The sequence below is a fragment of the Protopterus annectens genome, chromosome 8.part0 (genome assembly GCF_019279795.1).
Source record: "Protopterus annectens isolate FY-2018-M chromosome 8.part0, PAN1.0, whole genome shotgun sequence".
Classification (NCBI taxonomy): Eukaryota; Metazoa; Chordata; order Ceratodontiformes; family Protopteridae; genus Protopterus; species Protopterus annectens.
Window position 1 is genome coordinate 198,173,156 of NC_056741.1, and position 25,643 is coordinate 198,198,798.

Here is a 25,643-nt window from a genome sequence, read left to right on the forward strand (position 1 = left end):
GCACATGCTGGAGGTACAGGTTCCTATACACAAATATGCCATACTCTGGACTAAACCATCCAGCATTAACAAATAAGGCTCCTCATGAGTAGATGTCATATATACCCCTGATGAATGTTATGGAGATAGGTAATATGCCCTGGGAGTCACCTCTGTGTATCCGTTTGATGGGAGCAAGTGAAGTCACATTACATGTGTGTCAAAGGGCAGGGTAGCATTTGGCTAGGCTGCTCTAGACCCAGGGCCAATAGCGTATTACATAACTATGACAAATTGCGCACACACATGTACTCAGTGCAATACCTGCTATGTGAGATGAAATGTGTGTGACACTGACTGTGTGCAAGGTCTGTAAAGGTGTAATAGCTTAGTGTGAAGTTGTGTCTGTCATGGTAGTTTGTGTCCTAGGTGTGAGGCCAGAAAAAGATGTGTCAGTTATTGGGATGCAGACATAGTAGGATGGCATATGTTGTGACATAGTTCCTTGTGTACCACTGTGGTGTCCCATTGTAGGCTGAAGCAATACATGTATGCTCAGTAAGTAGTACTGCTGGTGAATCCAGCTCACATATGAACTGTTGTACTACCTGAAGCTGTAGTCCTAAACATCACAGTGTGGTGTATGTTCACATTCCCTGGCAACACTGTCTTGTGTGTTTCCTGTAGTCTGCACAGATTACATACCTCAGGCATAGGTATCTGTAAGTAGGAGCACACAGTACTATAAGGTACACAGGAAATGCTCATCTGTGTTGGCATACATTTGTGTGTTGTATGTATGTCTAATGTGTGTGTAATGATGCCTGTACCATGCCCGCAATCACATGTGTGTTACAGGGTATGTGTGTGTACCTAGCAACATGTATATTCTGTTACAGCAGTATGCCAGCTATATTAACAACCGTGCACATTTGTTCGGTAGGGGTATGGCATCAAAGACTAGGGTGGATTACTGTTAATACTGTAAATGTACATTACATTCACTGCATTGGATGACATATTTCTTCATTCATTAGCTTGATATATACCCCCGGTGTGAGGTTGTGCATTGTATCCCAAACAGTGTGCCGAGTACTGGTGTATACTGGTTTGTTGTATGGAGTGTGGCAGGCAATGTCAGACAGTTGTGGACTGAACACTGATATGTGGTATTGAACATGTGTATCCTGTGATAGACAGACATATGCTGTATATGGCAGTTAAGTGATATCTGTACTTCATAATGTTAAGTGTGCCACATGACCTGCTCACACATATCGTTTAATTGTCTTCCATGGTTATGGCTCATCAATGCAATCCAGCGTATACAGCTGCAGAGGAGCAGGAAATACAGGCCAGCCTGGTGCAGCACTACAACCTGCTCTTTTCCAGGGCCAGCCAGCACCAGCATGAGTGTACTGCACTGTGGCAGGATCTTGTTCTCCAGATAAATGACATAGGCACGCATAACCGGACATATGAGCAGGTACACCATCACTGCAGTGATTTAATTAGACATGTCCGGCGGCATGCATCTGATATCCATAGGCAACAGCTTGCCACAGGTGGTGGGTCACCCATACATTCCCCCCTCACCAGAGTGGAGGAGCTGCTCCTACGCATGGTGGCTCCTGGCATACAGCAGCAACAGCATCACACATGTGTCATCATGGAATCTGGAGCCACCCAGCAGGATGACATGGAGCGTGCAGGTAATATGCCCTAGCTGTAGACTACCGTTACCAGTATTGTTAGAATATGCTTATTTGAGATGTGTACTGTGTGTTTAGCAGTTGTGCTGCCTGTCGTGTGCAATACTGATATTTGGAATAGTATCTCCACACCTGTGACTATTGACTGTTGTTCCACTGTAGATTAGCACACTCATGTTAGCAATGCCACAGTTGTTGCCCACTGAAAAACTGGGTCATATACTTGTAGGTCCCTCTGGTGTGACAGCAGGGCAGACAATACATGCTGGTGAGTGTGTTAACACTTTCATATTGGTACTGAATTGTGCATGTCATAGGTAAGGTGTAGGCCATGTACACGTAACACACCTACTCATAATGCATGCTGTCCATGTTTGCTGTAAGACATTAATCATCTCAGTAAAGTCAGTAGCTGCCTCAATCACATACAATGCACAGTGCAGCAGACACAGTTGTGGCAACACTGTACTGCACCTTGGATATACATAGTTGCTACAGCTGTACACAACAGAACACGTTTATCATACACAGTACACGGAAACATGCTACATTTGGCATTACCACACACCCGCTGTAAGGGGACCAACCTTCTGACTGAGACAACAGTGTCCACAGCAAACAAGCATGGTCCCCACCTTGCAAAACTGAAAGGGCTATGCCTACCTAACCTATCATTTTATAGCAGTGTCCTGAAATCACAGTGAGAACTGCGATTACCACACAGCAGACTGCATGCAATTACTAAATGGTGTTCACCAATTGGTGCAGAGGCCATCACATGCACATGTGCAGATACCTAGAAAAGCAACCTGTACTGCTGTCCATACATGCAATAATATCATTGCACCAACTGGGAGAGAGAGAGAGAGAGAGAGAGAAAGCAAGTGAGAGAGACAGACAGGCAGAGACAGACAGACAGAGGGATACAAATAGGCAGAAGACAGACACTGAAAAGAAAGACCAACACACAAAGGAAACCAAAACCAAAAAAAACCCCACAAGAACAATCAACACCTACAACAGACTCAGGTGAGGAATACAAAGGTAAGGTATGTAACAGATATGTATTTGATGACATCCGAATGATGTGTCTGAAGGGTACTCTACATACCGTGAACCATCCATATGTGTCCGCAGTCCATATCTATATGTACATGCACATTTGCATAGGGCAAGGGACATACTGCAACTGTTAGTGAAGGCTGGACATATGTATGTTGTTGAAGGCTGCTATGTGCACATTTGTATGTAGGTTGTTGTGTGTGGCATTGCAGACAGCAAGCAGTGCCGGTATATGTCATGTGGTGATTAAATGCTGTGGGACTGAGCTACAGGCAGTGAGGCCTGCTACAGCTATATGGCCTGAGGATAGCAGAATGGATTTTGCAAAACATTGTGCAATAGTATTACATAACCGTATGTCTTACAACGGTTGCATAATTGACATCCCTATCCATGACAGGTGGGCAGTATATGTGCCTATATGTGCAGCTATATGTACAACAATGTATGTTTAGATGTGTATATATACATATATATATATATATATATATATATATATATATATATATATATATATATATATATATATATATATATATATATATATATATATATATATATATATATATATATATATATATATATATATATATATATATATATATATATATATATATATATATATATATATATATATATATATATATATATATATATATATATATATATAGATATATAGATATATATATAGATATATACATATTATACATATAGACATATATAGATAGATATAGATATATATAGATATCTATAGCTATAGAGATATATATATATATATATATATATATATATATATATATATATATATATATATATATATATGGATATATATGGATAAATAAAGCTATACATGGATATATATGGATATATATAGATATATATGGATATGTATAGATATGTATGTGTGTGTGTATATATATATATATATATATATATATATATATATATATATATATATATAAAGAGAGAGAGAGAGAGAGACAGACACGGGGTCATATGTACTGCAACAGGTGCCTGTTGACCAAGGCATGGACTGAACACCAGTGTTGATACTGCAGTGCCATACCCCATTCCAAAACACTTTATGCAGTAACTATCACATAGGTGTTAGCCTGCCTAACACTGAAGGTGTTAGAAGGGAACATGGGACACAGGTGGACAGTAGGCTCCCCTTTGATAATCACAGTGCCACACTAGTCTTGTAATCTCTCTACGTGTTACGTGTCATCACAAAAGGTGTGTCATCTAGGGTAATATAGGTCAGTGTACCCCTCTACTCCTCACAATGTCCCATGTGGTATGTACCTCACATGATAACTACAGCAAGTGGAAAGGCCACAGACATACCTAACAAAGAGTGATACTGCCCTCAAACACATGCCCTATGCAGACTAACTCACAAAACCACAGCTAGAGTGCATTGCATACGGCCTACCCAGAGATTACCACTGCTGGACATGCAGAGGTTTGTCACACCCATAGCAGTCGGCCAACCACCATGACAACACCTCACAATCCCTCCTGGCTACATGACCTAATGCCCTAATCCTTGTCACCGCATTAAACAGCACATACTGGAGGTACAGGTTCCTATACACAAATATGCCATACTCTGGACTAAACCATCCAGCATTAACAAATAAGGCTCCTCATGAGTAGATGTCATATATACCCCTGATGAATGTTATGGAGATAGGTAATATGCCCTGGGAGTCACCTCTGTGTATCCGTTTGATGGGAGCAAGTGAAGTCACATTACATGTGTGTCAAAGGGCAGGGTAGCATTTGGCTAGGCTGCTCTTGACCCAGGGCCAATAGCGTATTACATAACTATGACAAAATGCGCACACACATGTACTCAGTGCAATACCTGCTATGTGAGGTGAAATGTGTGTGACACTGACTGTGTGCAAGGTCTGTAAAGGTGTGATAGCTTAGTGTGAAGTTGTGTCTGTCATGGTAGTTTGTGTCCTAGGTGTGAGGCCAGAAAAAGATGTGTCAGTTATTGGGATGCAGACATAGTAGGATGGCATATGTTGTGACGTAGTTCCTTGTGTATCACTGTGGTGTCCCATTGTAGGCTGAAGCAATACATGTATGCTCAGTAAGTAGTACTGCTGGTGAATCCAGCTCACATATGAACTGTTGTACTACCTGAAGCTGTAGTCCTAAACATCACAGTGTGGTATATGTTCACATTCCCTGGCAACACTGTCTTGTGTGTTTCCTGTAGTCTGCACAGATTACATACCTCAGGCATAGGTATCTGTAAGTAGGAGCACACAGTACTATAAGGTACACAGGAAATGCTCATCTGTGTTGGCATACATTTGTGTGTTGTATGTATGTCTAATGTGTGTGTAATGATGCCTGTACCATGCCCGCAATCACATGTGTGTTACAGGGTATATGTGTGTACCTAGCAACATGTATATTCTGTTACAGCAGTATGCCAGCTATATTAACAACCGTGCACATTTGTTCAGTAGAGGTATGGCATCAAAGACTAGGGTGGATTACTGTTAATACTGTAAATGTACATTACATTCACTGCACTGGATGACATATTTCTTCATTCATTAGCTTGATATATACCCCCGGTGCGAGGTTGTGCATTGTATCCCAAACAGTGTGCCGAGTACTGGTGTATACTGGTTTGTTGTATGCAGTGTGGCAGGCAATGTCAGACAGTTGTGGACTGAACACTAATATGTGGTATTGAACGTGTGTATCCTGTGATAGACAGACAGATGCTGTATATGGCAGTTAAGTGATATCTGTACTTCATAATGTTAAGTGTGCCACATGACCTGCTCACACATATCGTTTAATTGTCTTCCAGGGTTATGGCTCATCAATGCAATCCAGCGTATACAGCTGCAGAGGAGCAGGAAATACAGGCCAGCCTGGTGCAGCACTACAACCTGCTCTTTTCCAGGGCCAGCCAGCACCAGCATGAGTGTGCTGCACTGTGGCAGGATCTTGTTCTCCAGATAAATGACATAGGCATGCATAACCGGACATATGAGCAGGTACGCCATCACTGCAGTGATTTAATTAGACATGTCCAGCGGTGTGCATCTGATATCCATAGGCAACAGCTTGCCACAGGTGGTGGGTCACCCATACATTCCCCCCTCACCAGAGTGGAGGAGCTGCTCCTACGCATGGTGGCTCCTGGCATACAGCAGCAACAGCATCACACATGTGTCATCATGGAATCTGGAGCCACCCAGCAGGACGACATGGAGCGTGCAGGTAATATGCCCTAGCTGTAGACTACCGTTACCAGTATTGTTAGAATATGCTTATTTGAGATGTGTGCTGTGTGTTTAGCAGTTGTGCTGCCTGTCGTGTGCAATACTGATATTTGGAATAGTATCTCCACACCTGTGACTATTGACTGTTGTTCCACTGTAGATTAGCACACTCATGTTAGCAATGCCACAGTTGTGGCCACTGAAAAACTGGGTCATATACTTGTAGGTCCCTCTGGTGTGACAGCAGGGCAGACAATACATGCTGGTGAGTGTGTTAACACTTTCATATTGGTACTGAATTGTGCATGTCATAGGTAAGGTGTAGGCCATGTACACGTAACACACCTACTCATAATGCATGCTGTCCATGTTTGCTGTAAGACATTAATCATCTCAGTAAAGTCAGTGGCTGCCTCAATCACATACAATGCACAGTGCAGCAGACACAGTTGTGGCAACACTGTACTGCACCTTGGATATACATAGTTGCTACAGCTGTACACAACAGAACATGTTTATCATACACAGTACACGGAAACATGCTACATTTGGCATTACCACACACCCGCTGTAAGGTCACACATCAGTATCCCACATGTCATGCACACACACATGATGTACCTCAGGGCTAGAAGCCTATCATGGGTCTGTGCAACACTCTGCAACACATAACACAGTCATGTTAGGCAATGCTCCCTATTGGGCACCTCACACACCCATGTACAAGGTGTCTGTGTAATTGCGAACGTAGCCACGGCACTGCAGTTGAGGTACAGCATGCTAGGCGGTGGTCTTGCACACATTAGTAGCTGTGAGTAACCACAGGATACATGGTGATGATGGCACATGGTACTACACCCTATCCAGTTACAGTGACCACAGTACTAGACATAGCAGTCATTGCTTTGCACCTCAATGTTGTGTGTGTGCAAACATATGCACCTATACACAATATGCATAGCATGTTGTGTGTGTGCTTACATATGCCAGTATACACAATATGCACAGCAGTCACCATCCAAACAAACTGTCACATATATGTTCTGGAATGCTAGTGGGTGTACAGGTCACTTGACACACATTGGGTATGTGTGGTGTTTATTATTGCAGTCATGTAGCATGCCATGCCATGTCTGGCACTGACATATCTGCAATATGTCCCACACTCACCATAACCACTGTACACTGGCCATGTCGAGCACTGGGATACCTTCATGTCAACATGCACCACTCATCCCATGTGTGTACATAGCATGCATGTGCTACACACATGCCCACTATTATCTGCTATGGACACAGACACTGTACTCAGACATGGATATCTATGTGTCACACAGATAACACATGCAGCCATTGCATGTATACTTGTGAGTGATGGTGCACAGGGCATTGCAGAGCTGATAATACCTGCACAGCAATGTTGTGTCCATGTACACATTGTGTTCCAGCGTGTAACCAATCACTGAACAACTACACAGTTGCATCAAATCCATGTATACTGCCATTAAATTGGGGCGTGTACACTTGCACTGTATGGTCTTGTGCAACACATATTCTGCATGCTGACACGTGTGTGATGACTGTTTACCTTGTGATACTGACACCCACCTTCACCCACTATAGAGTATGTGTTGGATTGCTGGTGTGTGCGTGTATGTGCTGTAGTGAGAAGTGTATTAGTGTTCATGTGTGCATGTGTGCATGTGTGCATGTGTTCATGTGTGCATGTGTGCATGTGTGCATGTGTGCATGTGCAGTCCGTAAAGTGTGTTTCCTGTCTTCCTCTCACAGGTGCTGAATTAGGGGTGGCCGAATGCAGCAGGGAACCTGAAGCCACTGCCACGGATAGTGCTGCTGATGAGACATGTATTTTGGCACAGGAAGGCTTGACAGGGTCTGTCGTTGGTCCACCAATCGACAGTACACAGCGTTCAACCCCATCTATGCACACACTCATACTGTCAATATATCCCTCACCACCAATGGCCATAGGTGAGGGACAGCATACAGTTGGCATTGACCAGGAGAGTGTGGTACCCATGGCACTTGCATCCCCTCAAAGCAGCCATAGCCGTATACCTGGAATGGTACCACATAGGCAGAGGTCCAGGGGTTCTCGGGGGAGCACCGCTGGTCGTATTGCCCCTGGCAGGCATGCCCTCACAGATCTTATGACATCCAGTATGTTCCGGGCTGTAATGCAGGCTCAGGCACATATGGAACGGTACACCAGGCAGGGACTTAGGGCACAGAGGGCACATTACACTGCTATCAATAACAGCATCCGTAACCTTGCCGGTGCCATCCAGAATTACACCGAGGTCATTGATAGACGTCAGGGGGGGACATTAGATGCCCTCCACAATATGTCTTCCATGAGCCAGGACCATGTGGGACGGTTGTGAATTTGATGAGGATGCATGCCAGCAACAGCAACAGCTGGCAGTGGTCGCGGACAGCCCCCAGTTCACAGCCACTCCCGTAGAGGCAGTACCAGCCCCAGCAATGCTGGTGCTGGCCTGTCCATTGACCATCCCAGTAGACCACGTGCACGTGGCTCTGGCCAGTCCCAACAGGGACATGGGTACAGTCATCCTACCTCTGCCTCTGAGGACAGTACCCAGTCAGGGTTGGTACATGATACTGTCCGTAGCACCCCTGCCAGGCACAGGTACTGTGTCCATGGCCAGAGACAGTGATCTGTACAGCCTAGCAGGTGCAATTTGTGGCTGTCCCACAAACTACTGTATATGGCAGCCACATGGTGGAGCTGTGTGCATGCAGACACACACACATTAACCAAACAACTAGGGCTCACACATACACACACACATTACATCAACACTGGCCCATGCTATACTGTTGTCCCTCACACACACACACACACACACACACACACACACACACACACACACACACACACAGACACACACACACACACACACACACAGACATGTCGATTGGATGGGTCATTGTCAGGCTCTGGCAAACAACAAAATGCCCTGTGCATATGATGATACCTGTGTCGCCTCCTGTCATCTGTAACATTGATGGATGAACAGGCTAACATTGTGCTGATGCACAGGGTGTCACTATAGCAGTGTAGCAATATTAGCAAGTTGTCAACAGGAAAGTGTAATGACATCCTTGTAGGTATATCTCAGCAGACATTATTGTCAATGTAGCATTGTTTACACCACTGTTAGGTCTGAGTATGTATTGTCCACCCATGTGCCACTTGGCCAAAGTGTAATGTGTTGCCAGCATGTGTTAGTGAGTGGACAGTATGTGTGTGATGTGTGCAGTACAGATTAGCAAGTGTACATCTGTGAACATGGTAGGTGTGCATTGTCTGCATGCACGTGCATAGTGGACACATGGGACGTTTGGCATACCCTGTTGTACACATTAACATCTCATAGTATCTTCCAATGGCCAGTATGAATTGTACTACAGTTATGTACTAACATGGGTAGACATGTGTGTATGACATGGGTTGACACTATGCTGTGGGTGATAATGTTAGTATCTGTCAATGATTTGCGGTCTGGTAGTATACACAACCTCAACAGCATGACTATAAGCAAGCATTGGATGATGTCCTGACAAATGACACACAGTCGTAGGGAACTCAGTAACAGTTGAATCCTTCCAGTGCTACACTATAACACTAACCAGTGGTAATGATTGCCACCCATTCCTGTGATCACACCTGTTTGGCATATAGGCCCCTTAGGTACATGCAAACACACTAGGGATGTGTCCATCCAACTCTGTAAATGCATGCATTGGCCTACAATCCATTCCCTGGATGGGACGCACATCCTACACAAGGGTATCATGCAGACAGATACCTGTCATCTGATACATGCTGTATAGCACTAAGCCAACTATGGCATCGTCATCCACATGTACTATACTTACTATCCCATCAGTACCACATAGGTGGTAGGCTCTACATGTATGTTGGGTACCAATGTGTACATACAGCCTCATGTTATGTCATGTGTCCCTTGGTATCCACATATCCATAGGTATTGTGGAGCCCCAAGATGTATCACATGAGACATTAGAGGTCTGGATGCATATCCACAAGGCAGTTGAACAGCTATAACAACTGTCCATTATTGGCAGTCGTTCTTGTGTATGAACATGTCTGACATATACCCCAGGCATATACCCTCACTCACACTACTCTTAAGTAACTGTCATGGGTGCGTGTGGCACAGATGACCTTGGCCACAGATCAAGACAGTGGATGGCCCTGTCACATACATACATATGTGACCTACGATCTGAGAAGCAGCGGCACAACCTGTCAGTGGCAACAAATGTATTCATGTAGTATGCAGACTTCACACCTATGTACTGATTGACGGGACATGTACACATATATTTTGCCATGCATATACCTGATGTGTGCAATGCACTTACTGTTGTAATCATAATATGTCATACTATAGTAAAAGCAACACTCACACCGCATTGTCCAACAGTGATACACACAGTCAGTGCTTGCAGGATTCAAACCCCTACCTAACAATGTTATGATACTAGAGAGAGAGATGCATTAGCACGGCACACTATTTGCTTTATTGGGTGGTTTCTCTTCTCCTGCTGTATTTCTAGGATGGTGACATCATCAGTCTTTCCAAAGAGGAATGTACATCTTCTAGTGTGTTTTCCCAGCCTCCAAAAAGGGCACGCCTGTTGAAGACAATTGCACACATATACACACCCCCACACATATACAGTCAGTGTTTGCAGGATGCAAACCCCTACCTAACTATGTTATGATACTAGAGAGAGATGCATGGGCACAGAGCACTATTTGCTTTACTGGGTGGTTTCCCTTCTCCTGCTGTATTTGTAGGATGGTGACATCATCAGTCTTTCCAAAGAGGAATGTACATCTTCTAGTGTGTTTTCCCAGTTTCCAAAAAGGGCACTCCTGTCAAAGATGATTGCACACATACACACCCCCACAGTCAGTGTTTGCAGGAGTCAAACCCCTACCTAACTATGTTATGATACTAGAAAGAGATGCATTAGCACATTGCACTATTTGCTTTAGTGGGTGGGTTCCCTTTTCCTGCTGTATTTCTAGGATGGTGACATCATCAGTCTTTCCAAAGAGGAATGTACATCGTCTAGTGTGTTTTCCCAGTCTCCAAAAAGGACACTGCTGTCAAAAACAATTGCACACATACAGCCCCCCACACAGTCAGCATTTGCAAGATTCAAACCCCTACCTACCTATGTTATGATTCTAGAGACATGCGCATCAGCACAGCACACTATTTGCTTTACTGGATGGTTTCCCTTCTCCTGCTGTATTTCTAGGATGATGACATCATCAGTCTTTCCAAAGAGGAATGTACATCTTCTAGTGTGTTTTCCTGGTCTCCAAAAAGGGAACTCCTTTCCAAGACAATTGCACCCCCCCACACAGTCAGCATTTGCAGGATTCAAACCCCAATTTAACTATGTTATGATACTAGAGAGACACATTAGCATGGTACGCTATTTGCTTTACTGGGTGGTTTCTCTTCTCCTGCTGTATTTCTAAGATGGTAACATCATCAGACTGGACATGGTAATGTGTGTACACTTTGTTTTATGCCATTCCAGGAATGGTCCATGTGGGTCGTTAGGTGGCAACAGCTTGAACAGGAACTCATAATCCTTACCTTGTGTGATCTATCTGTGGACACATTGACATTCCTTCATATGTCAACACATATTTATGCACAGCTTGTTGGTTTTGTGGGTACTACATGTGTCTGGGATGTTGATAAAGGGCTATTCAAAGTGTATGTGAGACATGTGTAGCTGTGTTCAGTGATGTATGTCCTGTGTGTCTGCCTTGGAAACAGTCTAGCATGTTTGGGAACCATGATCCGCACATGGACATACCACAGTTAGTAAAGTTGTGTGTATGTCAGCTTCCAATAGCTCGGTTTATGACTTCAACCATGATGGGCTCCATGGACTTGCAGATCGGACTTCATAGGTGTACTGGACTATACTTCCCATGGTGTGTTGTGCACCAACACTTGTGTGGAGTGCCATATGTTGCTGTAACACATTCAACGGTTCCACATCCTGTGTATGGGGGGGAAGCTCAGCTGACAGTTCAGGTGGAAGATCTGTTCATTCTGTAGTTTATGCATGGCACATATTGGTAATCCATGTAGTCCACTTGATGCCATGCTTTTGGCATTGCGGGTAGATGATCATCCATTGTACATGTGATATCTCCTGGTATGATGATATGGACTATCGTCAGTGGGAGGTGGGTATGTATATATGGGCCTGTCTGTCAGGATGTCGGCATTGTCAGTAAGGTACAGTTGGCCCTGCCTCATGACATATATGTGTGTACATTGCTATATATGACATAGCTGTCGGAGGTGTCATGATTCAGTCTGGACTCCTTCTCAGCTACTCTTTACAGAACACCAACGAACCTGTGCACTAATCCCTGTTATACTCTTTTACACACTTAACACCGTACTGATCCTTTGTGATGCGGCTACAGAGTATGTCATCATGATATCCCAGCATGTTCAGGGGTCGGCTTCGTGTGTACTCTCCAGTCCAGCTGGTGAATATTGTGATGTAGACACAATCTCTCATCTGCCTCATGTACACAGACAACACTCTCCTCCTCCCAACAAACTCAGATATATGTGTGAGATGCACCTATGGAGACATACAGGGTGCTGAACTCTCTCGACCCATGACTGGCACAGTCTATCAGGTGATGAAGGTAACCACACACACCACATATCAGTCTCACATATCCTCTGTCGACAGCACTCAAACCACATTATCACACATACACATACTCGGATGCTGTAAATGAACTCTGCCTAAGCAGTGGAGACCTCCACAGCAGGCACACACACAACTGCTACCCTACTACAATACCCACATCTCACATAGTTCACAATCTCAGTGTGCCACACAGTCACTGCCCTTTGGGCTGCACAACACACCTAATACACTTGTGATAGGCGATGCTTATTGTCAGACATACTGACGTACCACTCACCAGCCCATACAAGGGAATAGTCCCTTTGTGCTGTCTGTCGGGTGCCAGGTTCTGCCACATAACACATGCAGTCAGGTCACTCCAAAGCAAGTACAGGACTGGCACCATCATTGTCCATGCTGGTGTGTAAAACCTCAGACATTACTCCCTGGACCACATGACATGGTACATGGAGGAACACTGGGATCATGTAGCCCAGACCAGTATGACCCTAACCTTGTCTAGCATTTTACACCCACCAAGTATGATGTCACAGTATACAGACAAACATATCACGTTTAACAGTTGGCTAACTGATTGGTGTCATTCATAGGGGATACAGTGTCTGTCAGCCTGTGGTGACATGCTCGACATGTCACGTAGCCTCACTATGGACAGCTTGCACCTGTCACCCTTGGACCTTCAAATGCTGTCTACGGCTCTTGCTACCACCATAGTGCATTTGTTGATCAGGGCTCAAAAGACAAACCCACCTCCATAGACATTACAGGTTAAATGACACTAAGGGTAATGCTGCTCAACACCAGATGTGTTACCCTCATATTGCAGCCACTCAGGACTCTCCTCAGTATGGAGGATAGAGATATCTGTGCACTAACAGACGCCTAGTTCAGGCTCACATATGCACACCAGCACTACCAGGTTATGTTTCATACCATGCTTTCTGACCACAGGACTTGGAACAGACAACACATCTAGGGGGAGTATCCATATACATCACAGATACACACACCTCCAGGTTAGTAGCACTGCACTAAGCATCACAGACCATACATATACAACTACCATTGTGCAAAACTGCCTTTCAGTTTGTTGCCTGCTACAGACCACCCTCCCATACTCAGGAACCACACTCAGCTTTCCTGGGAACAGTGGGGAATATGAAGGTCTCCACAAACACCATTATATTGTGTGACTTCAGCTACACAAATTTTGACTGGGGATACAACTCAAGCCACAACACCCTTGCCCTACAGTCACTACAATTTGTAAAGTCATATGCTATGGCACAACAGGTCACCAAAGCCACAAGGGGGAATACATATTGGACCTGATCATCACCAACATGGGGACTATATGTTCCACACCAGTGATATACCCCTCATTGGTAAGGTCAGAACATACATATATCTAACTGGACATACATATACACTCCACACACCCATCCTGGGTAATCCTGGTGAACTTCTCATGAGCCAACATCTCACTTCACAAAAGCAAGGTGGTATCCTTCAGAGACCCTGAGACAGTGGCAAATACGGCTCTGACTGCTGAATCCTTTACATACAAATTCTATGGACACCTAGTGGACTACATGGATTGTGCTATCCCTAATAACAACAGGACTCACTCCTCCAATGGCAGAGGACCTGTCTGGTAGACCCCAGCCATAAATAAGCTGTATGACGTCAGGAGGAAGCTACTACATGATACAGCACAATCACAGATGGGGAAAGCATCTGTGATCTGTACTAGCAGACAGCTACGATCACTTATATACTTATGTAAGGGCTGCTTCTCATGGACAATTGCACCAGACATGTAGGACTATCACAAGGCCTTCTTCAGTTATGTCAGGAACCTGGGAGGACACTCACTGATATGCTGTGAGTTACTGCATACTGACTGAACTTACCCTGAACCCACTGGCATAGCCAACATCCTGGCAAACAGGTTCAGTGCAGATGTCTCCCCCCAACCCCCCTAGGGAGCAACTATCCATCCCAACAGAGTGTAACCTCCCTGACATCACACAGTAACAGGTGAGTGCTGCCCTCCCCAAAGCATACATTACAGCATCAATGGGACCAGATGGTGTCCTGGCCTGCATCTTACACTAGCTTCATGACAGACGTAACCCTCACATTACATCACTGTGCAATATCGGAGTTACTACAGGATATGTACACATGGAATGGCGTACAGTGACAGTGGTCCCACTCCATAGGGTAGGTGCCACAATGGACCACACACAATATTGCCCTATAAGCCTAACTAGCCTGTTCTGCAAAGTTATGGAGCATATTGTCATGGGACTCTTACACATAGACATCGGGAACCTACAGACACTGTGTCCTACACATGTCAGTGTTGTTGTGGGCAGATCTTGCCTCTTGAACATGTTTGTATTCTTTAGACAGTTAACAGGTCCATCAACATAGGGACAGTTGTACACGCAGCCTACCTGAACCTTGCAAAACCCTTCCACACAATTACCCATTGGGCCATTATGCATAGGCTCACCAGCATTGATATGGACACATATCTCACATGTTGGATTGCTACCTGGATCAGGGATAGCACACACATGGTCAGAATTGCAGGTGCCATGTCTGACTATACACCAGTTACACGTGGCATCCCACACGGCTCGGTCCTGGGACCTCTCTTGTTCAGTATATATTTGTCTGACATACAGGCTACCACAGGGGGAATATGGCTGACCTTGCTCGCACTTGACTGCAAACTGGGTGCCATGATCAACTCTCCAGCTGCCACATGCATACTTCAACAGGGTCTGTTGCCTGAGCCATGGCCTACAGCTAAATGCCATTAGTTGCATAGTCATCCCCTTTGGGAATAACAACATGCCCACACATTACCACATAGGTAGTACTCCATTACATACGGTAGGAGTTGTTAGGTGATTGCGGACATGACTTGTTGGTACTGTCGCCTTTGACATTCACATTGCCAAAGTGGTTGGACAGACCTTTTATATAAGCCACCTTATCCCATATGGTTTCACATCTAGATCAAGTGAGGTCATTGTGCCCCTATACTCATCACAGCCATGCTTGGTTACAATGCCACCTTTGGGGTGTACCTTACCCAACACCTGCAGCAACTGCACTGGCCACAGAGGTTCCTCACCAAACAGATGTGGGGACTCACACGGATGACCTCCACAGTTCGGATGCAGTAACTCCAGCTCTACTCAGTCGCTTACCACCTACTCGGATATGATGTGTGCCTGTTGTTTACAGTAATACCCAACCCAGAATTACTGGACATGCTCCACCTCAGGATATCTGACTCCCTTGTAGCTACACACTCCAAGGACATATACCTCAGCACAGATGTTAATAGGACATGCTGGAGGGACAGATTCTTATCCCAGGGCCTCCACTCACTCTGGATTGTGATCACAGTTACACATAGTCAGAGCCACCCACTGACCACCTACAGGGGACATCTTGACGGCTGTATGGGTGATCATATGTTTACCCCTGGGATATCCTCTGTGTCCCTGCTAGACAGAGGCACACTAGCCTAAATGTACATGGGCTATCATGTGTGACCTACTATTCACTGGCACAGTGTAGTAATCTGACAGGGTTGCAAAAGCCAAACACACTCTGGCTAGGCTGGTACATGCCCTAGGGCAGATAGCCTAGTATCAACCTCTAAAGCTATGCTTATGTTCGGGATGCACAATATTTCTTGCTGATACTGTTTGCAGGTCTTTATCATCTTTGCTTTCCCAGCTTCTATGAACAACTTAGGTATCTACAGAACATGTTTGATCATGACAGGGTTCCACTATATTATATATGTGTCTGTTGTCATGTAACTGTGTGCACAGGGCAGATTGCTGGATAGTGAGAGGTTCCTGGGTTAACACATGCAACTGCCAGATATGTGTGGCCCACTGCTGTACTCAGACATGGCCTAAGTGTGTGAGCATGCCCAGTTCAGGCTTTCCATGTTTTGTTGCCTGGCATATGTCTCATTTATTCAAGTGTGTGAGCATGCCCAGTGTGACCTTTCAGTATGCTGTGATCTGAAGTACACTACATTTGTGGATGTGTGTGAACATGACCAATATTAACATTTATACTGTGTGTGTTGGAGGTCATGTTCTGTTCTTACTGCAGGACACACCCTTGTGTCATAACACAACAGGGATTATACTGTGCCTGCAGAGTTTCCATGAGATACTTTGCATAGACTTATCAACATTCCTTCATACTGGCTGACCACTGCAATACTGTCTTGGTTTAGTGGTTCAGTACTTTACATATAGTGCACAGTATCCTGGGTTCGAGGCCCATCACTGCTTTATATTTTCATACTGAGCAGACCACACTGCTTATGGGGCCAGTTAAGCAAATATGAGCATGTTGGCTTTTTTCAGCTTTGCCCTGCTTAGACCAGGCTTGTCTGACATTGCTGTATATTCACCAACTTTGCTGGACATTGGCCAATATTACTCGACATTGACCACAGTTGTATTAGTTAGTGTGCGCGATTCTGTTTGCATATACTACATGGTGGTAAATGCTGTTTAGCTCTGCCTTAAATTGTTTAACACATAGCAATCATGCCTCAGGTGATGCTGCAGGGCTGCCTATGTCAGATGCACATACTACACTCCCTGTACATGTTTGACAGCAGGTAGTGTCAACTTAGGCATCCCTTTTACTATATGTGCAAGTCAGAGACAGGTATCATTTCCATAGTTCCTACTGAGCCAGTGTATGTGCTATGCGTTGTCTCTTTGCCAAGGCCAAAGCATACTGGGCACGCCTCCTTCTGCCTACTGGGGCAGGCTCAGGTTGTTCCTCCTCTAAGTCACACTCTGCCTGTGATGACCTTGGCAATGGTGGGGGGCTGTTTGGCCCAGGCCTATGCTGGTCCTGCTGCAGCTGTTTTTGCAGGATCATATTATGTAGCATAGCACATACCATGACAATTTGGGTACATGTAGTTGGTGAGTACTGCAAGACTCCACCAGATGTGTCCAGGCACCAGAACCATGTCTTGAGCAGCCCAAACATACGCTCGATTACATTTCGTGTTTGTGCGTGTGCCTCATTATGGCATTCCTGTTCAGGTGTGTGTGCATTTCTGATGGGTGTCATCAGCCACGGCTCCAGTGCATAGCCAGCATCCCCCACTAGGTGACCATGTGGGATGTCCCCATTGGCAAATGTCTGGTACAGCTGCATCAGATGCCAGATACGGGAATCATGACAGCTTCCAGGGCAGACAGCACACACATTCAGTATTATGCCCTGGGCATCACACACGACCTGGAAGTTGATGGCGGGGAAGCCCTTGCGGTTGTAGTAGACCCTACCCCACTCGCCAGCTGGTGCTTTGATGCACATGTGTGTGCAGTCTATTGCACCCACTACCTCAGGGTATTCTGCTATTTGCTAGAAGAGATGCATATTGCTGGCCAATACCTCACGGGAATTGGGAAAATATACATGATCACCGACATGTGCTGACATTGCATCCAGGAACTGGTGCAGTACCCTGGATGCTGATGTCTGTGATATCCCCATCATAACACCAGTCGGTCTCTGGAAGGTACCTGTTGCTAATATTCTTAGGCCAACACATACCTTGGTTTCCACTGGGATGGGTTCCCCACTGTTGGAACTGTGTGTGAGGCGTGGCCTGCACAGCTCAACAATTTGCTGCAGGAGGTCTCTGTCCACTCTATAGCGCTCCACTATCTCCAGCTCATGTAGCCCCTGGTAGGTTACCCTGGGCCTGTACACTCTTCTCCGTCTCCTCACTGTGGGTTGTCCAGCAGCATTTTCATTGTCACCACTCTCAGCAAGTTGCATATGTCACCTTATAACAGCAATGGCAGCCCCAATCATTTCTTTGTCTCAGTAAAGCTTTTTCAGTTTTGACTTCTATTAGCTTACTGCAGTGTCTCTTGTGAGAAACATAATGAACTGTTGTTTGCAGAGTTTTAAGTGCTAGGCTGGGCTGGGCTAGTGTACTGCCAGTGTAATTGCCTGATTCTGATTGTTTTCACCTGATAGCTCTGCTAGTACTCCCTGGTAGCTTCCTACTATTTGTTGTGCTTCCTATTTCCTTTCTGTTTCCTCAGGGGGGCAGTGCCTAGCACACAAGCGCAAACACGCTCACAGCAGATCACACGCACGCACACATGCTTACACAGACTACAACTTGCTTATTCGGGTTACAACGCACGCATACCAGTGCAAACGCGCTTACAACACTTTAAACTGCCTTATACATGCTTACTCCGGTTTAAACACGTGCACTCATGCTTACACGCGCACACTGTGTTACTCGGGTTTACACGTGCTCACACGCGCGCATACCCACTCAACAAGAAACTTTGGTGTTGTTCATGGCATACACCTTCCATTTCTTGACTTTACCTAGCCTACCTGTTGACACACCTCTTTCAATGATGTGTAAATGACAGCTGACACATGCCACTCTGCTCCAATGAGCTTCCCTTCTTTCATACATACCCCACTCATGATGTCACCTATCTTCTACTCTGTTACTCACCTTGTCCTACTCTTACACTCCACTGACTGTGCTCATTTGCTATGGAAACCTGTGATTCACTATCCTTATCCTCATTTGCATAGGATTGCCTACTAATGCTTGGTTACATCTATTAGACTGTGCTTCCCCCCTTAGCAACCTCTACTCGGTGGCCATATTGACTTCAGCCTGCCATTCCCTTGCATTGTAAATTAACAATTTAAATGATTTCCACGTTTGTGGGTTTCAATTTTTATTTTTCTGGTTTTTAGAGCACAGCCCGTTTGCGCGGTGCTGCGCTACTCTTAAACATCGGAAATCGGAGAAAACAAATTAATTATTTTTATTTTTATATTGCATCGGGAAACATTACCAATGGCCATATATTTGGCCATTGGCATGCTTCCTCTACTGGATGCAACCTTTATTTGGAGCTGTCACAGCTCCGTTTTGCTATTTGCAGAACGGTACTCAGTTGTCAACTGAGTACATTTCTGCAAATAACACTGCTCTTACTCGGACAGGTCCGGGTTTCCTGAATCGCAAATCTACCTCATTTGCATGCCTTTCAGATGCAATTGAGGTAATTTGCATGACCCGGCCCTGTCCGTGTATGAGCCGTTTTAGGAGCTCTCTTGCACGCCCCTGCAGGCTGTTCCTGGTTCGCTCGTCGGACATGATGGCTGCATGGAGTCTTACTCTACTCTAAGACTCCGTGCAAGCCTTCGTAAATCCGGCCCATACTATTTCATAAGCTCGGTTAACACTTGCTTCTTTGCACAATGAACATATATTAATGTACATTGATGCTTATAAGATATTTACACTGTGTGGCTGTGCCTCACAATGCCATTAGGATGTAGTACTATGTGTTCAGTGCATGCCTTGCTAATGTTTACATATATGTAGAACCTTTCTAATGTTTTAATACAAGTAATGAAACGGTAAGCAGTTCACTTAAGGAGAAACTTACCACTTCTAGGTCTTCTTGGTATGGACACTCCATGTCTGCCAGTACTGATAATGCTTCCTCTTGTGATTACCTAGAGAACAATGTTAAAAAGTTTTCTCTGCATTAGTGATGTGTGGTGCAAACTCAGACAGACTTAACTTCATTTTTCTTAAAGTTATATTTAGTCTTTCTGGATGGGAACATTATTTCTTCTTGAAAGTTGACAATGTACAAATCTAGAGAATTGTGACAGTTCATCAGAGCATTCCAAACACACACACACACACACACACACACTCCTATAGGACTCCGGTTTAGTGACAAAGCTCAGCAGTGTGATGCATCTGGCTGTTTATCAAAAGGACAGGTGTGCTGACATCAGCCATTCAGTCATTCCCTTATTAATAAATAAAAAAAAACACACACACTGACCACACTCACAACAATATCCATTTAACAAAAAAATGGATACAAAATGTAATGCTTTTATGTCATCATATACCTAGGAGGTATCATCAGAATCAAATATTTTACATCACTGTAGTCATAAATAAATGTGACATTTTCACTTGACTAAAACAAAACAAGCATATTTAAAAACATATTCAGTACACCTTCTTAAAATAAAAGTATATCATTCTTGACCAACAATTATGGACAAAAACATTACAATGACCACAAATTACATATAACATTCTCAGACAGGGTGTAGCATAGAAAGTTTGAATTTAAATTTAAATTTAAATTTTTGTTTTTCATTAATTCTGCCCATGTATGACTTGGCAATCTCTATACCTTCTCTTCTCCTCCTCCAAACAACTCCAATCTAGAATTCACACTATTTTAGTTACATAGAAATACATACTCTTAAAATAAGCTACATTGGTCTTTGCACGTCTTTCAGTGTATATTTACTAGAAATGTAAACTGTCTATACTACCTTTGTAAATATTAATCTAACTGTATTTCAGTCCTGCAATGCCTGTTAACTATTGTGAACAAATGATTGAATATCTCTGCTTGTAAATAATCTACTATGTTCCCATCTTGTATATTTCTCATTGTATTAACTTCCTACTATATCTTAACTGTGTAGCTTTTCTCACTGGGCATCCACTAAAAATGGACCTGGTCCAGCTAGTTTTTCCTGGTTAACAAATTTAAAATAAATAAAAAATAAATAAATAAACTCATACCCTTTCTGCCTGGGCCTTCCTCTGAATTAGGCTGCTAACTATACTCAGGTCACAAAGTAGACATTCAAGACCATATAAGTTCATAGATCACTACTAGACTAATGACCACTAGGGCCCTTACAAACCTGGCCACACAAACCATACCATTTAAGTCTCAACTGTCATAGGCATCTATACGGTGGGCATTTTACTGCTGAGGTAACTAAGGAATTTTAGGAGGGGTGTTAGGATAATACTTTTTTTTATTGACTGCCTCTGTCCATAAGGGACATGGGGGCCATATGGGGAGAAAATATATGATGTGTCATCAAATTGTCAAAATGTCTTTTGAAAAAGGTCAGGGATGAATTATGTTTTCATGGATGGTGGAGGCTCTGTTTATGTCAGAAGCTAAGTCAAGATCCCTGGATCAAATGTTTCTGGTACTGTTTGTTTTGCGCATGTGCAAAAGATCCATCAGAGCTGGATCTGAGGAAGTCCCGTAAGCCAGGCAATGATCCTCTCTCAGCAGCTTGCATGATAATAAATACAGAATCAGAGCCTTTAGGTGATCAGTGTAGGACAGGGTATTAATGCCCTGAATTCTCCTAGTGAGAAACCTTTGAGGGCATTCCAACTGTTGCAACTATCTGGTTAGATAAATATGAAACGTGGCATTGCATTCAATGATAGGTCTGATAAGGACCTAGTAGAGTGGTACTATAACTTCCTTGGAACTTTTTGACATACCTTTACCTTTAATTTGGGTGACATAAAATTATTTTTTACTATCTTAGCTATGTGTTGGTCAAGGCAAGATTGCTGTTTACATATGTTCCCTGATCAATTACTTCTGAGTTAACTCTTAAAGGTGGTTCATTGATGTAGTAATTAATTTTGGTTGACATTTTCCAAAAGGCCATTGCAATGCATTTTTTGACAGTGAGTTTTAGGCCATAGCTTTGGCTCTATTAATTTGTCTATGTTAAACTCTCTTGCAAGATGTTGGAGTCTTGGAGGGAATCTATAATAATTTCCAATTTACAGTCATCTACACAACTGGTGAACAGGAGGCCTTGAATATTAGCCTTGACTTGCATACATTAATAATGTTGCCCAGTCCTAACAATAAACCATACGCTAACCCTAATTTATTTTGTAACCTTACAAAACCCGTTTCTGTAACACTATCACTTTTCAAACAAATTTGGTCAGACTGTAGTAGTAGTCTTTTGGTTTCAGTAATCAAAGAGTGAAACATTTTGTTTGGTCTTGCGATCTTGTTTTAGTTGTTTTATTATTATTAGCTATTTATTTGCGGTGATTTATTTTCTTAAAATGCAAAGATTAAATAGATTGTGCTCAATGTTTTTGCATTTCCGTGTATTGTCATACACCCTTTACATGTATATATGTGTGCGTGTATGTGTGTGTGCATTTATATACATATGTATATCTGTCTTTATCTATATATCTATATATATATATATATATATATATATATATATATATATATATATATATATATATATATATTTGTGGTGGTTTATTGACAGAGTTATTAACTTGGTAGAAAACTCAGAAGAGAGAATCACAAAACACTGAATGCATCTCACCAACTAAAAATGCAGTTCAGTAAATTACCGCTACAAAACTGAGCACAAGTGTCATCTTAGTAGTACTACTACAGTTGTCTGTGTTAAACCCTCATGCAAGATGTTGATGTCTTGGGAAAATCTATAATAGCTCCCAATTTACATTCATCTATAAACTTGGTGAGCCAGAGACCTTGAATATTAGCCTTGACTTCTGAGAAGTAGACCCAAACCAGGATCATAGGATCATAGGAGGTTACTAGGCTATTGACCCGGAGGTCATTTCAAGCCTAGCCATTTCATCTTAATGTAATATCATAGATGCTCTAGTCGATACCCAATATTGTATTTAGTAATGACTGTCCATATCCAGGAGGGTTGTGGGTGCAATCCCCAGTAAGAATTTATGGTGCCCCATCCACTCGTCCAGGTTCATTTTGAACAGTGTCATAGAGGTGCTCTGCTTCACATGAACTGGTAACCTATTCAAAGATGCGACAGTCACTGGGAGACAAATCTGTCCCTCCATCACATCCTATTCAAGTCACAAACTGTATTTAGGTCCCTGGAGTGAGTAGCTCTAGTCCCATTTGATTTACAGATGTACAGCAAATTCATTAGGTTTGGGTCGGAGATTGCTCTGAAAGCCAGGTACAAGTCTCCCCTAAGAAATATATATGATATTGAGTATAGTGACAGGGCCTTTAATCAGTATGTGTAAGGCAGGTGCTCCAGTTCCTTGATCTTCTTAGTTAGAAACCTCTGACGTCTGTCAAATATCTGCACGTACTTTGTATACTACATACCAAAAGGGGCGTTATACTCAATTATGGTCCTGATTAGTAACAAGTAGCAGGCTAAGCACAGAGACTGGTCTAGAGGTGGTCTTACCAATCCTGACTTCTTGAGTCCTGTTTGTGAACCAGCCAGCAATCCAGAGTTATGTAGAGATTTATGCCTAGCTCAGAGAGCTTGTCAACAATACCTGAATGTGGTATTGTATCAAATGCCTTGCTTAGGTCAAGATAAACAGTGTGGATTGTTTCACCCTCCTCCATTGCCTTGCTGAGCCTCTCAAATAAGTTTACCAGGTTAAGTAGGCATTCAACTATTACTAGTTTATGTGGCAGGACTGGGCTAACTCTCTGAAGTTTTTCATGCTTTTGTCCAATTATAATATGTCCACAAAAATGTAGTCCTCTTAAAAATGTAACGGCATCTGTTAGAATAATTCACTTCAGGAAAAAAAAAATAAAATAAAAGACTATGAACATCATTGAGCAAGGCTTTCGCTGAAGTTACCTAATACACTTCTATGCATTGTGGAAAAGAGTAAATGTTTTGGCTTCCATAGTAATTTTCTATAAAATTAGCAATGTTCTGTCATCTGCTTCTTGTTCTGTAGAATGTTAACCTCTTTCAGGTTAGTCACAGCATTTTATGAGTGTGGTCCTGCCCATATTTTTATCTCCATTCACCTTCCATATTAGGTGCAAAAAGGCATGTTACCCATTTCATTTTACCCTATGACATAAGTGCTGTAATAGGGTAAAATGAAATGGCTAACATGCCTTTTTGCACCTAATATGGAAGGTGAATGGAGATAAAAATATGGGCAAGACCACACTCATAAAATGCTGTGACTAACCTGAAAGAGGAGTGCTGTAATACTGCGGTGGTGGTGCTGTGGTAGCGTTGTCGCCTCACAGTTAGACGTTGCCCGTTCGATCCTCAGTTAGAGCGTCTTCTGTGTGGTGACATGCATGAACGGGTGTTCCTTCATTGAAGGTTGTGCATTAGGCCCAGAAAGCCAGCACATAGAACTCTACTGCCAATCATTAGCGGACTGGAGTTCTGCTGTGGCGACCCCTAACCGGGAACAAGCCGAAAGACACAAACAAACATAAGTGCTGTAATACTGAATGTTTTCTTATTACTGAAGTTCTAATTTTATAACATTTTGCAACTTAGATTTATGTCTGCTCATTTTAAAGTCTTTCCTATAGTCTCCTTTTAGATATGGATATGTTACTGACCCCTCCACATAATCCAGTCTCTTATTTGCAGTGATTAGGAAAAGCATCACTGATAGCAAAATCTAAATTGCAATATAGAGCAACATTTTATTAAAGATGCATACATATATCAGATATCAGGTAAACTACTGATCAGTAAATATAAAAATGGGTCTATGTAAGAAATCCAACTAAGCTAGGTCCAAACTTATAGATCTATGTATGCTGAAGGAATACTTTAGAAAAACTAATATCATGATGTGAATTGGATTTGCACCACTTATTATATATACCACAGAAATAAAAAGGTACAGCAAAAAATGTATACTGATGTTTTATATCATATAAATTTTAATAAAATGCCATTCAGTACTCAACATTATATAACATACATTATAGCATAGAGATTATTCAACAAGCTAGATAAAATATGAAGCAGTATGACATATATATATTTATTGTTATCTTTCAAAATTCAAACAATTCTACTTTCTCGTCCACTTTCATTTCTCCCTCAGGAATTGTTATACATCGCTGTATCTTCCAGTTAGCCCTACAATATTCCAAAT

General features: G+C 43.0%; 1 protein-coding gene across 1 annotated transcript in view; it reads right to left on the reverse strand.

Moving 5' to 3' along the window:
- The window catches only part of LOC122808698 (alpha-2-macroglobulin-like protein 1), a 488,551-nt gene that overhangs the window by 262,082 nt on the left and 200,826 nt on the right, over positions 1-25,643 (reverse strand). The window contains exon 13 of the mRNA XM_044079684.1: positions 20,311-20,380. Coding sequence (XP_043935619.1) covers positions 20,311-20,380 — 70 coding nt within the window. The remainder of the gene's footprint in view (positions 1-20,310; positions 20,381-25,643) is intronic.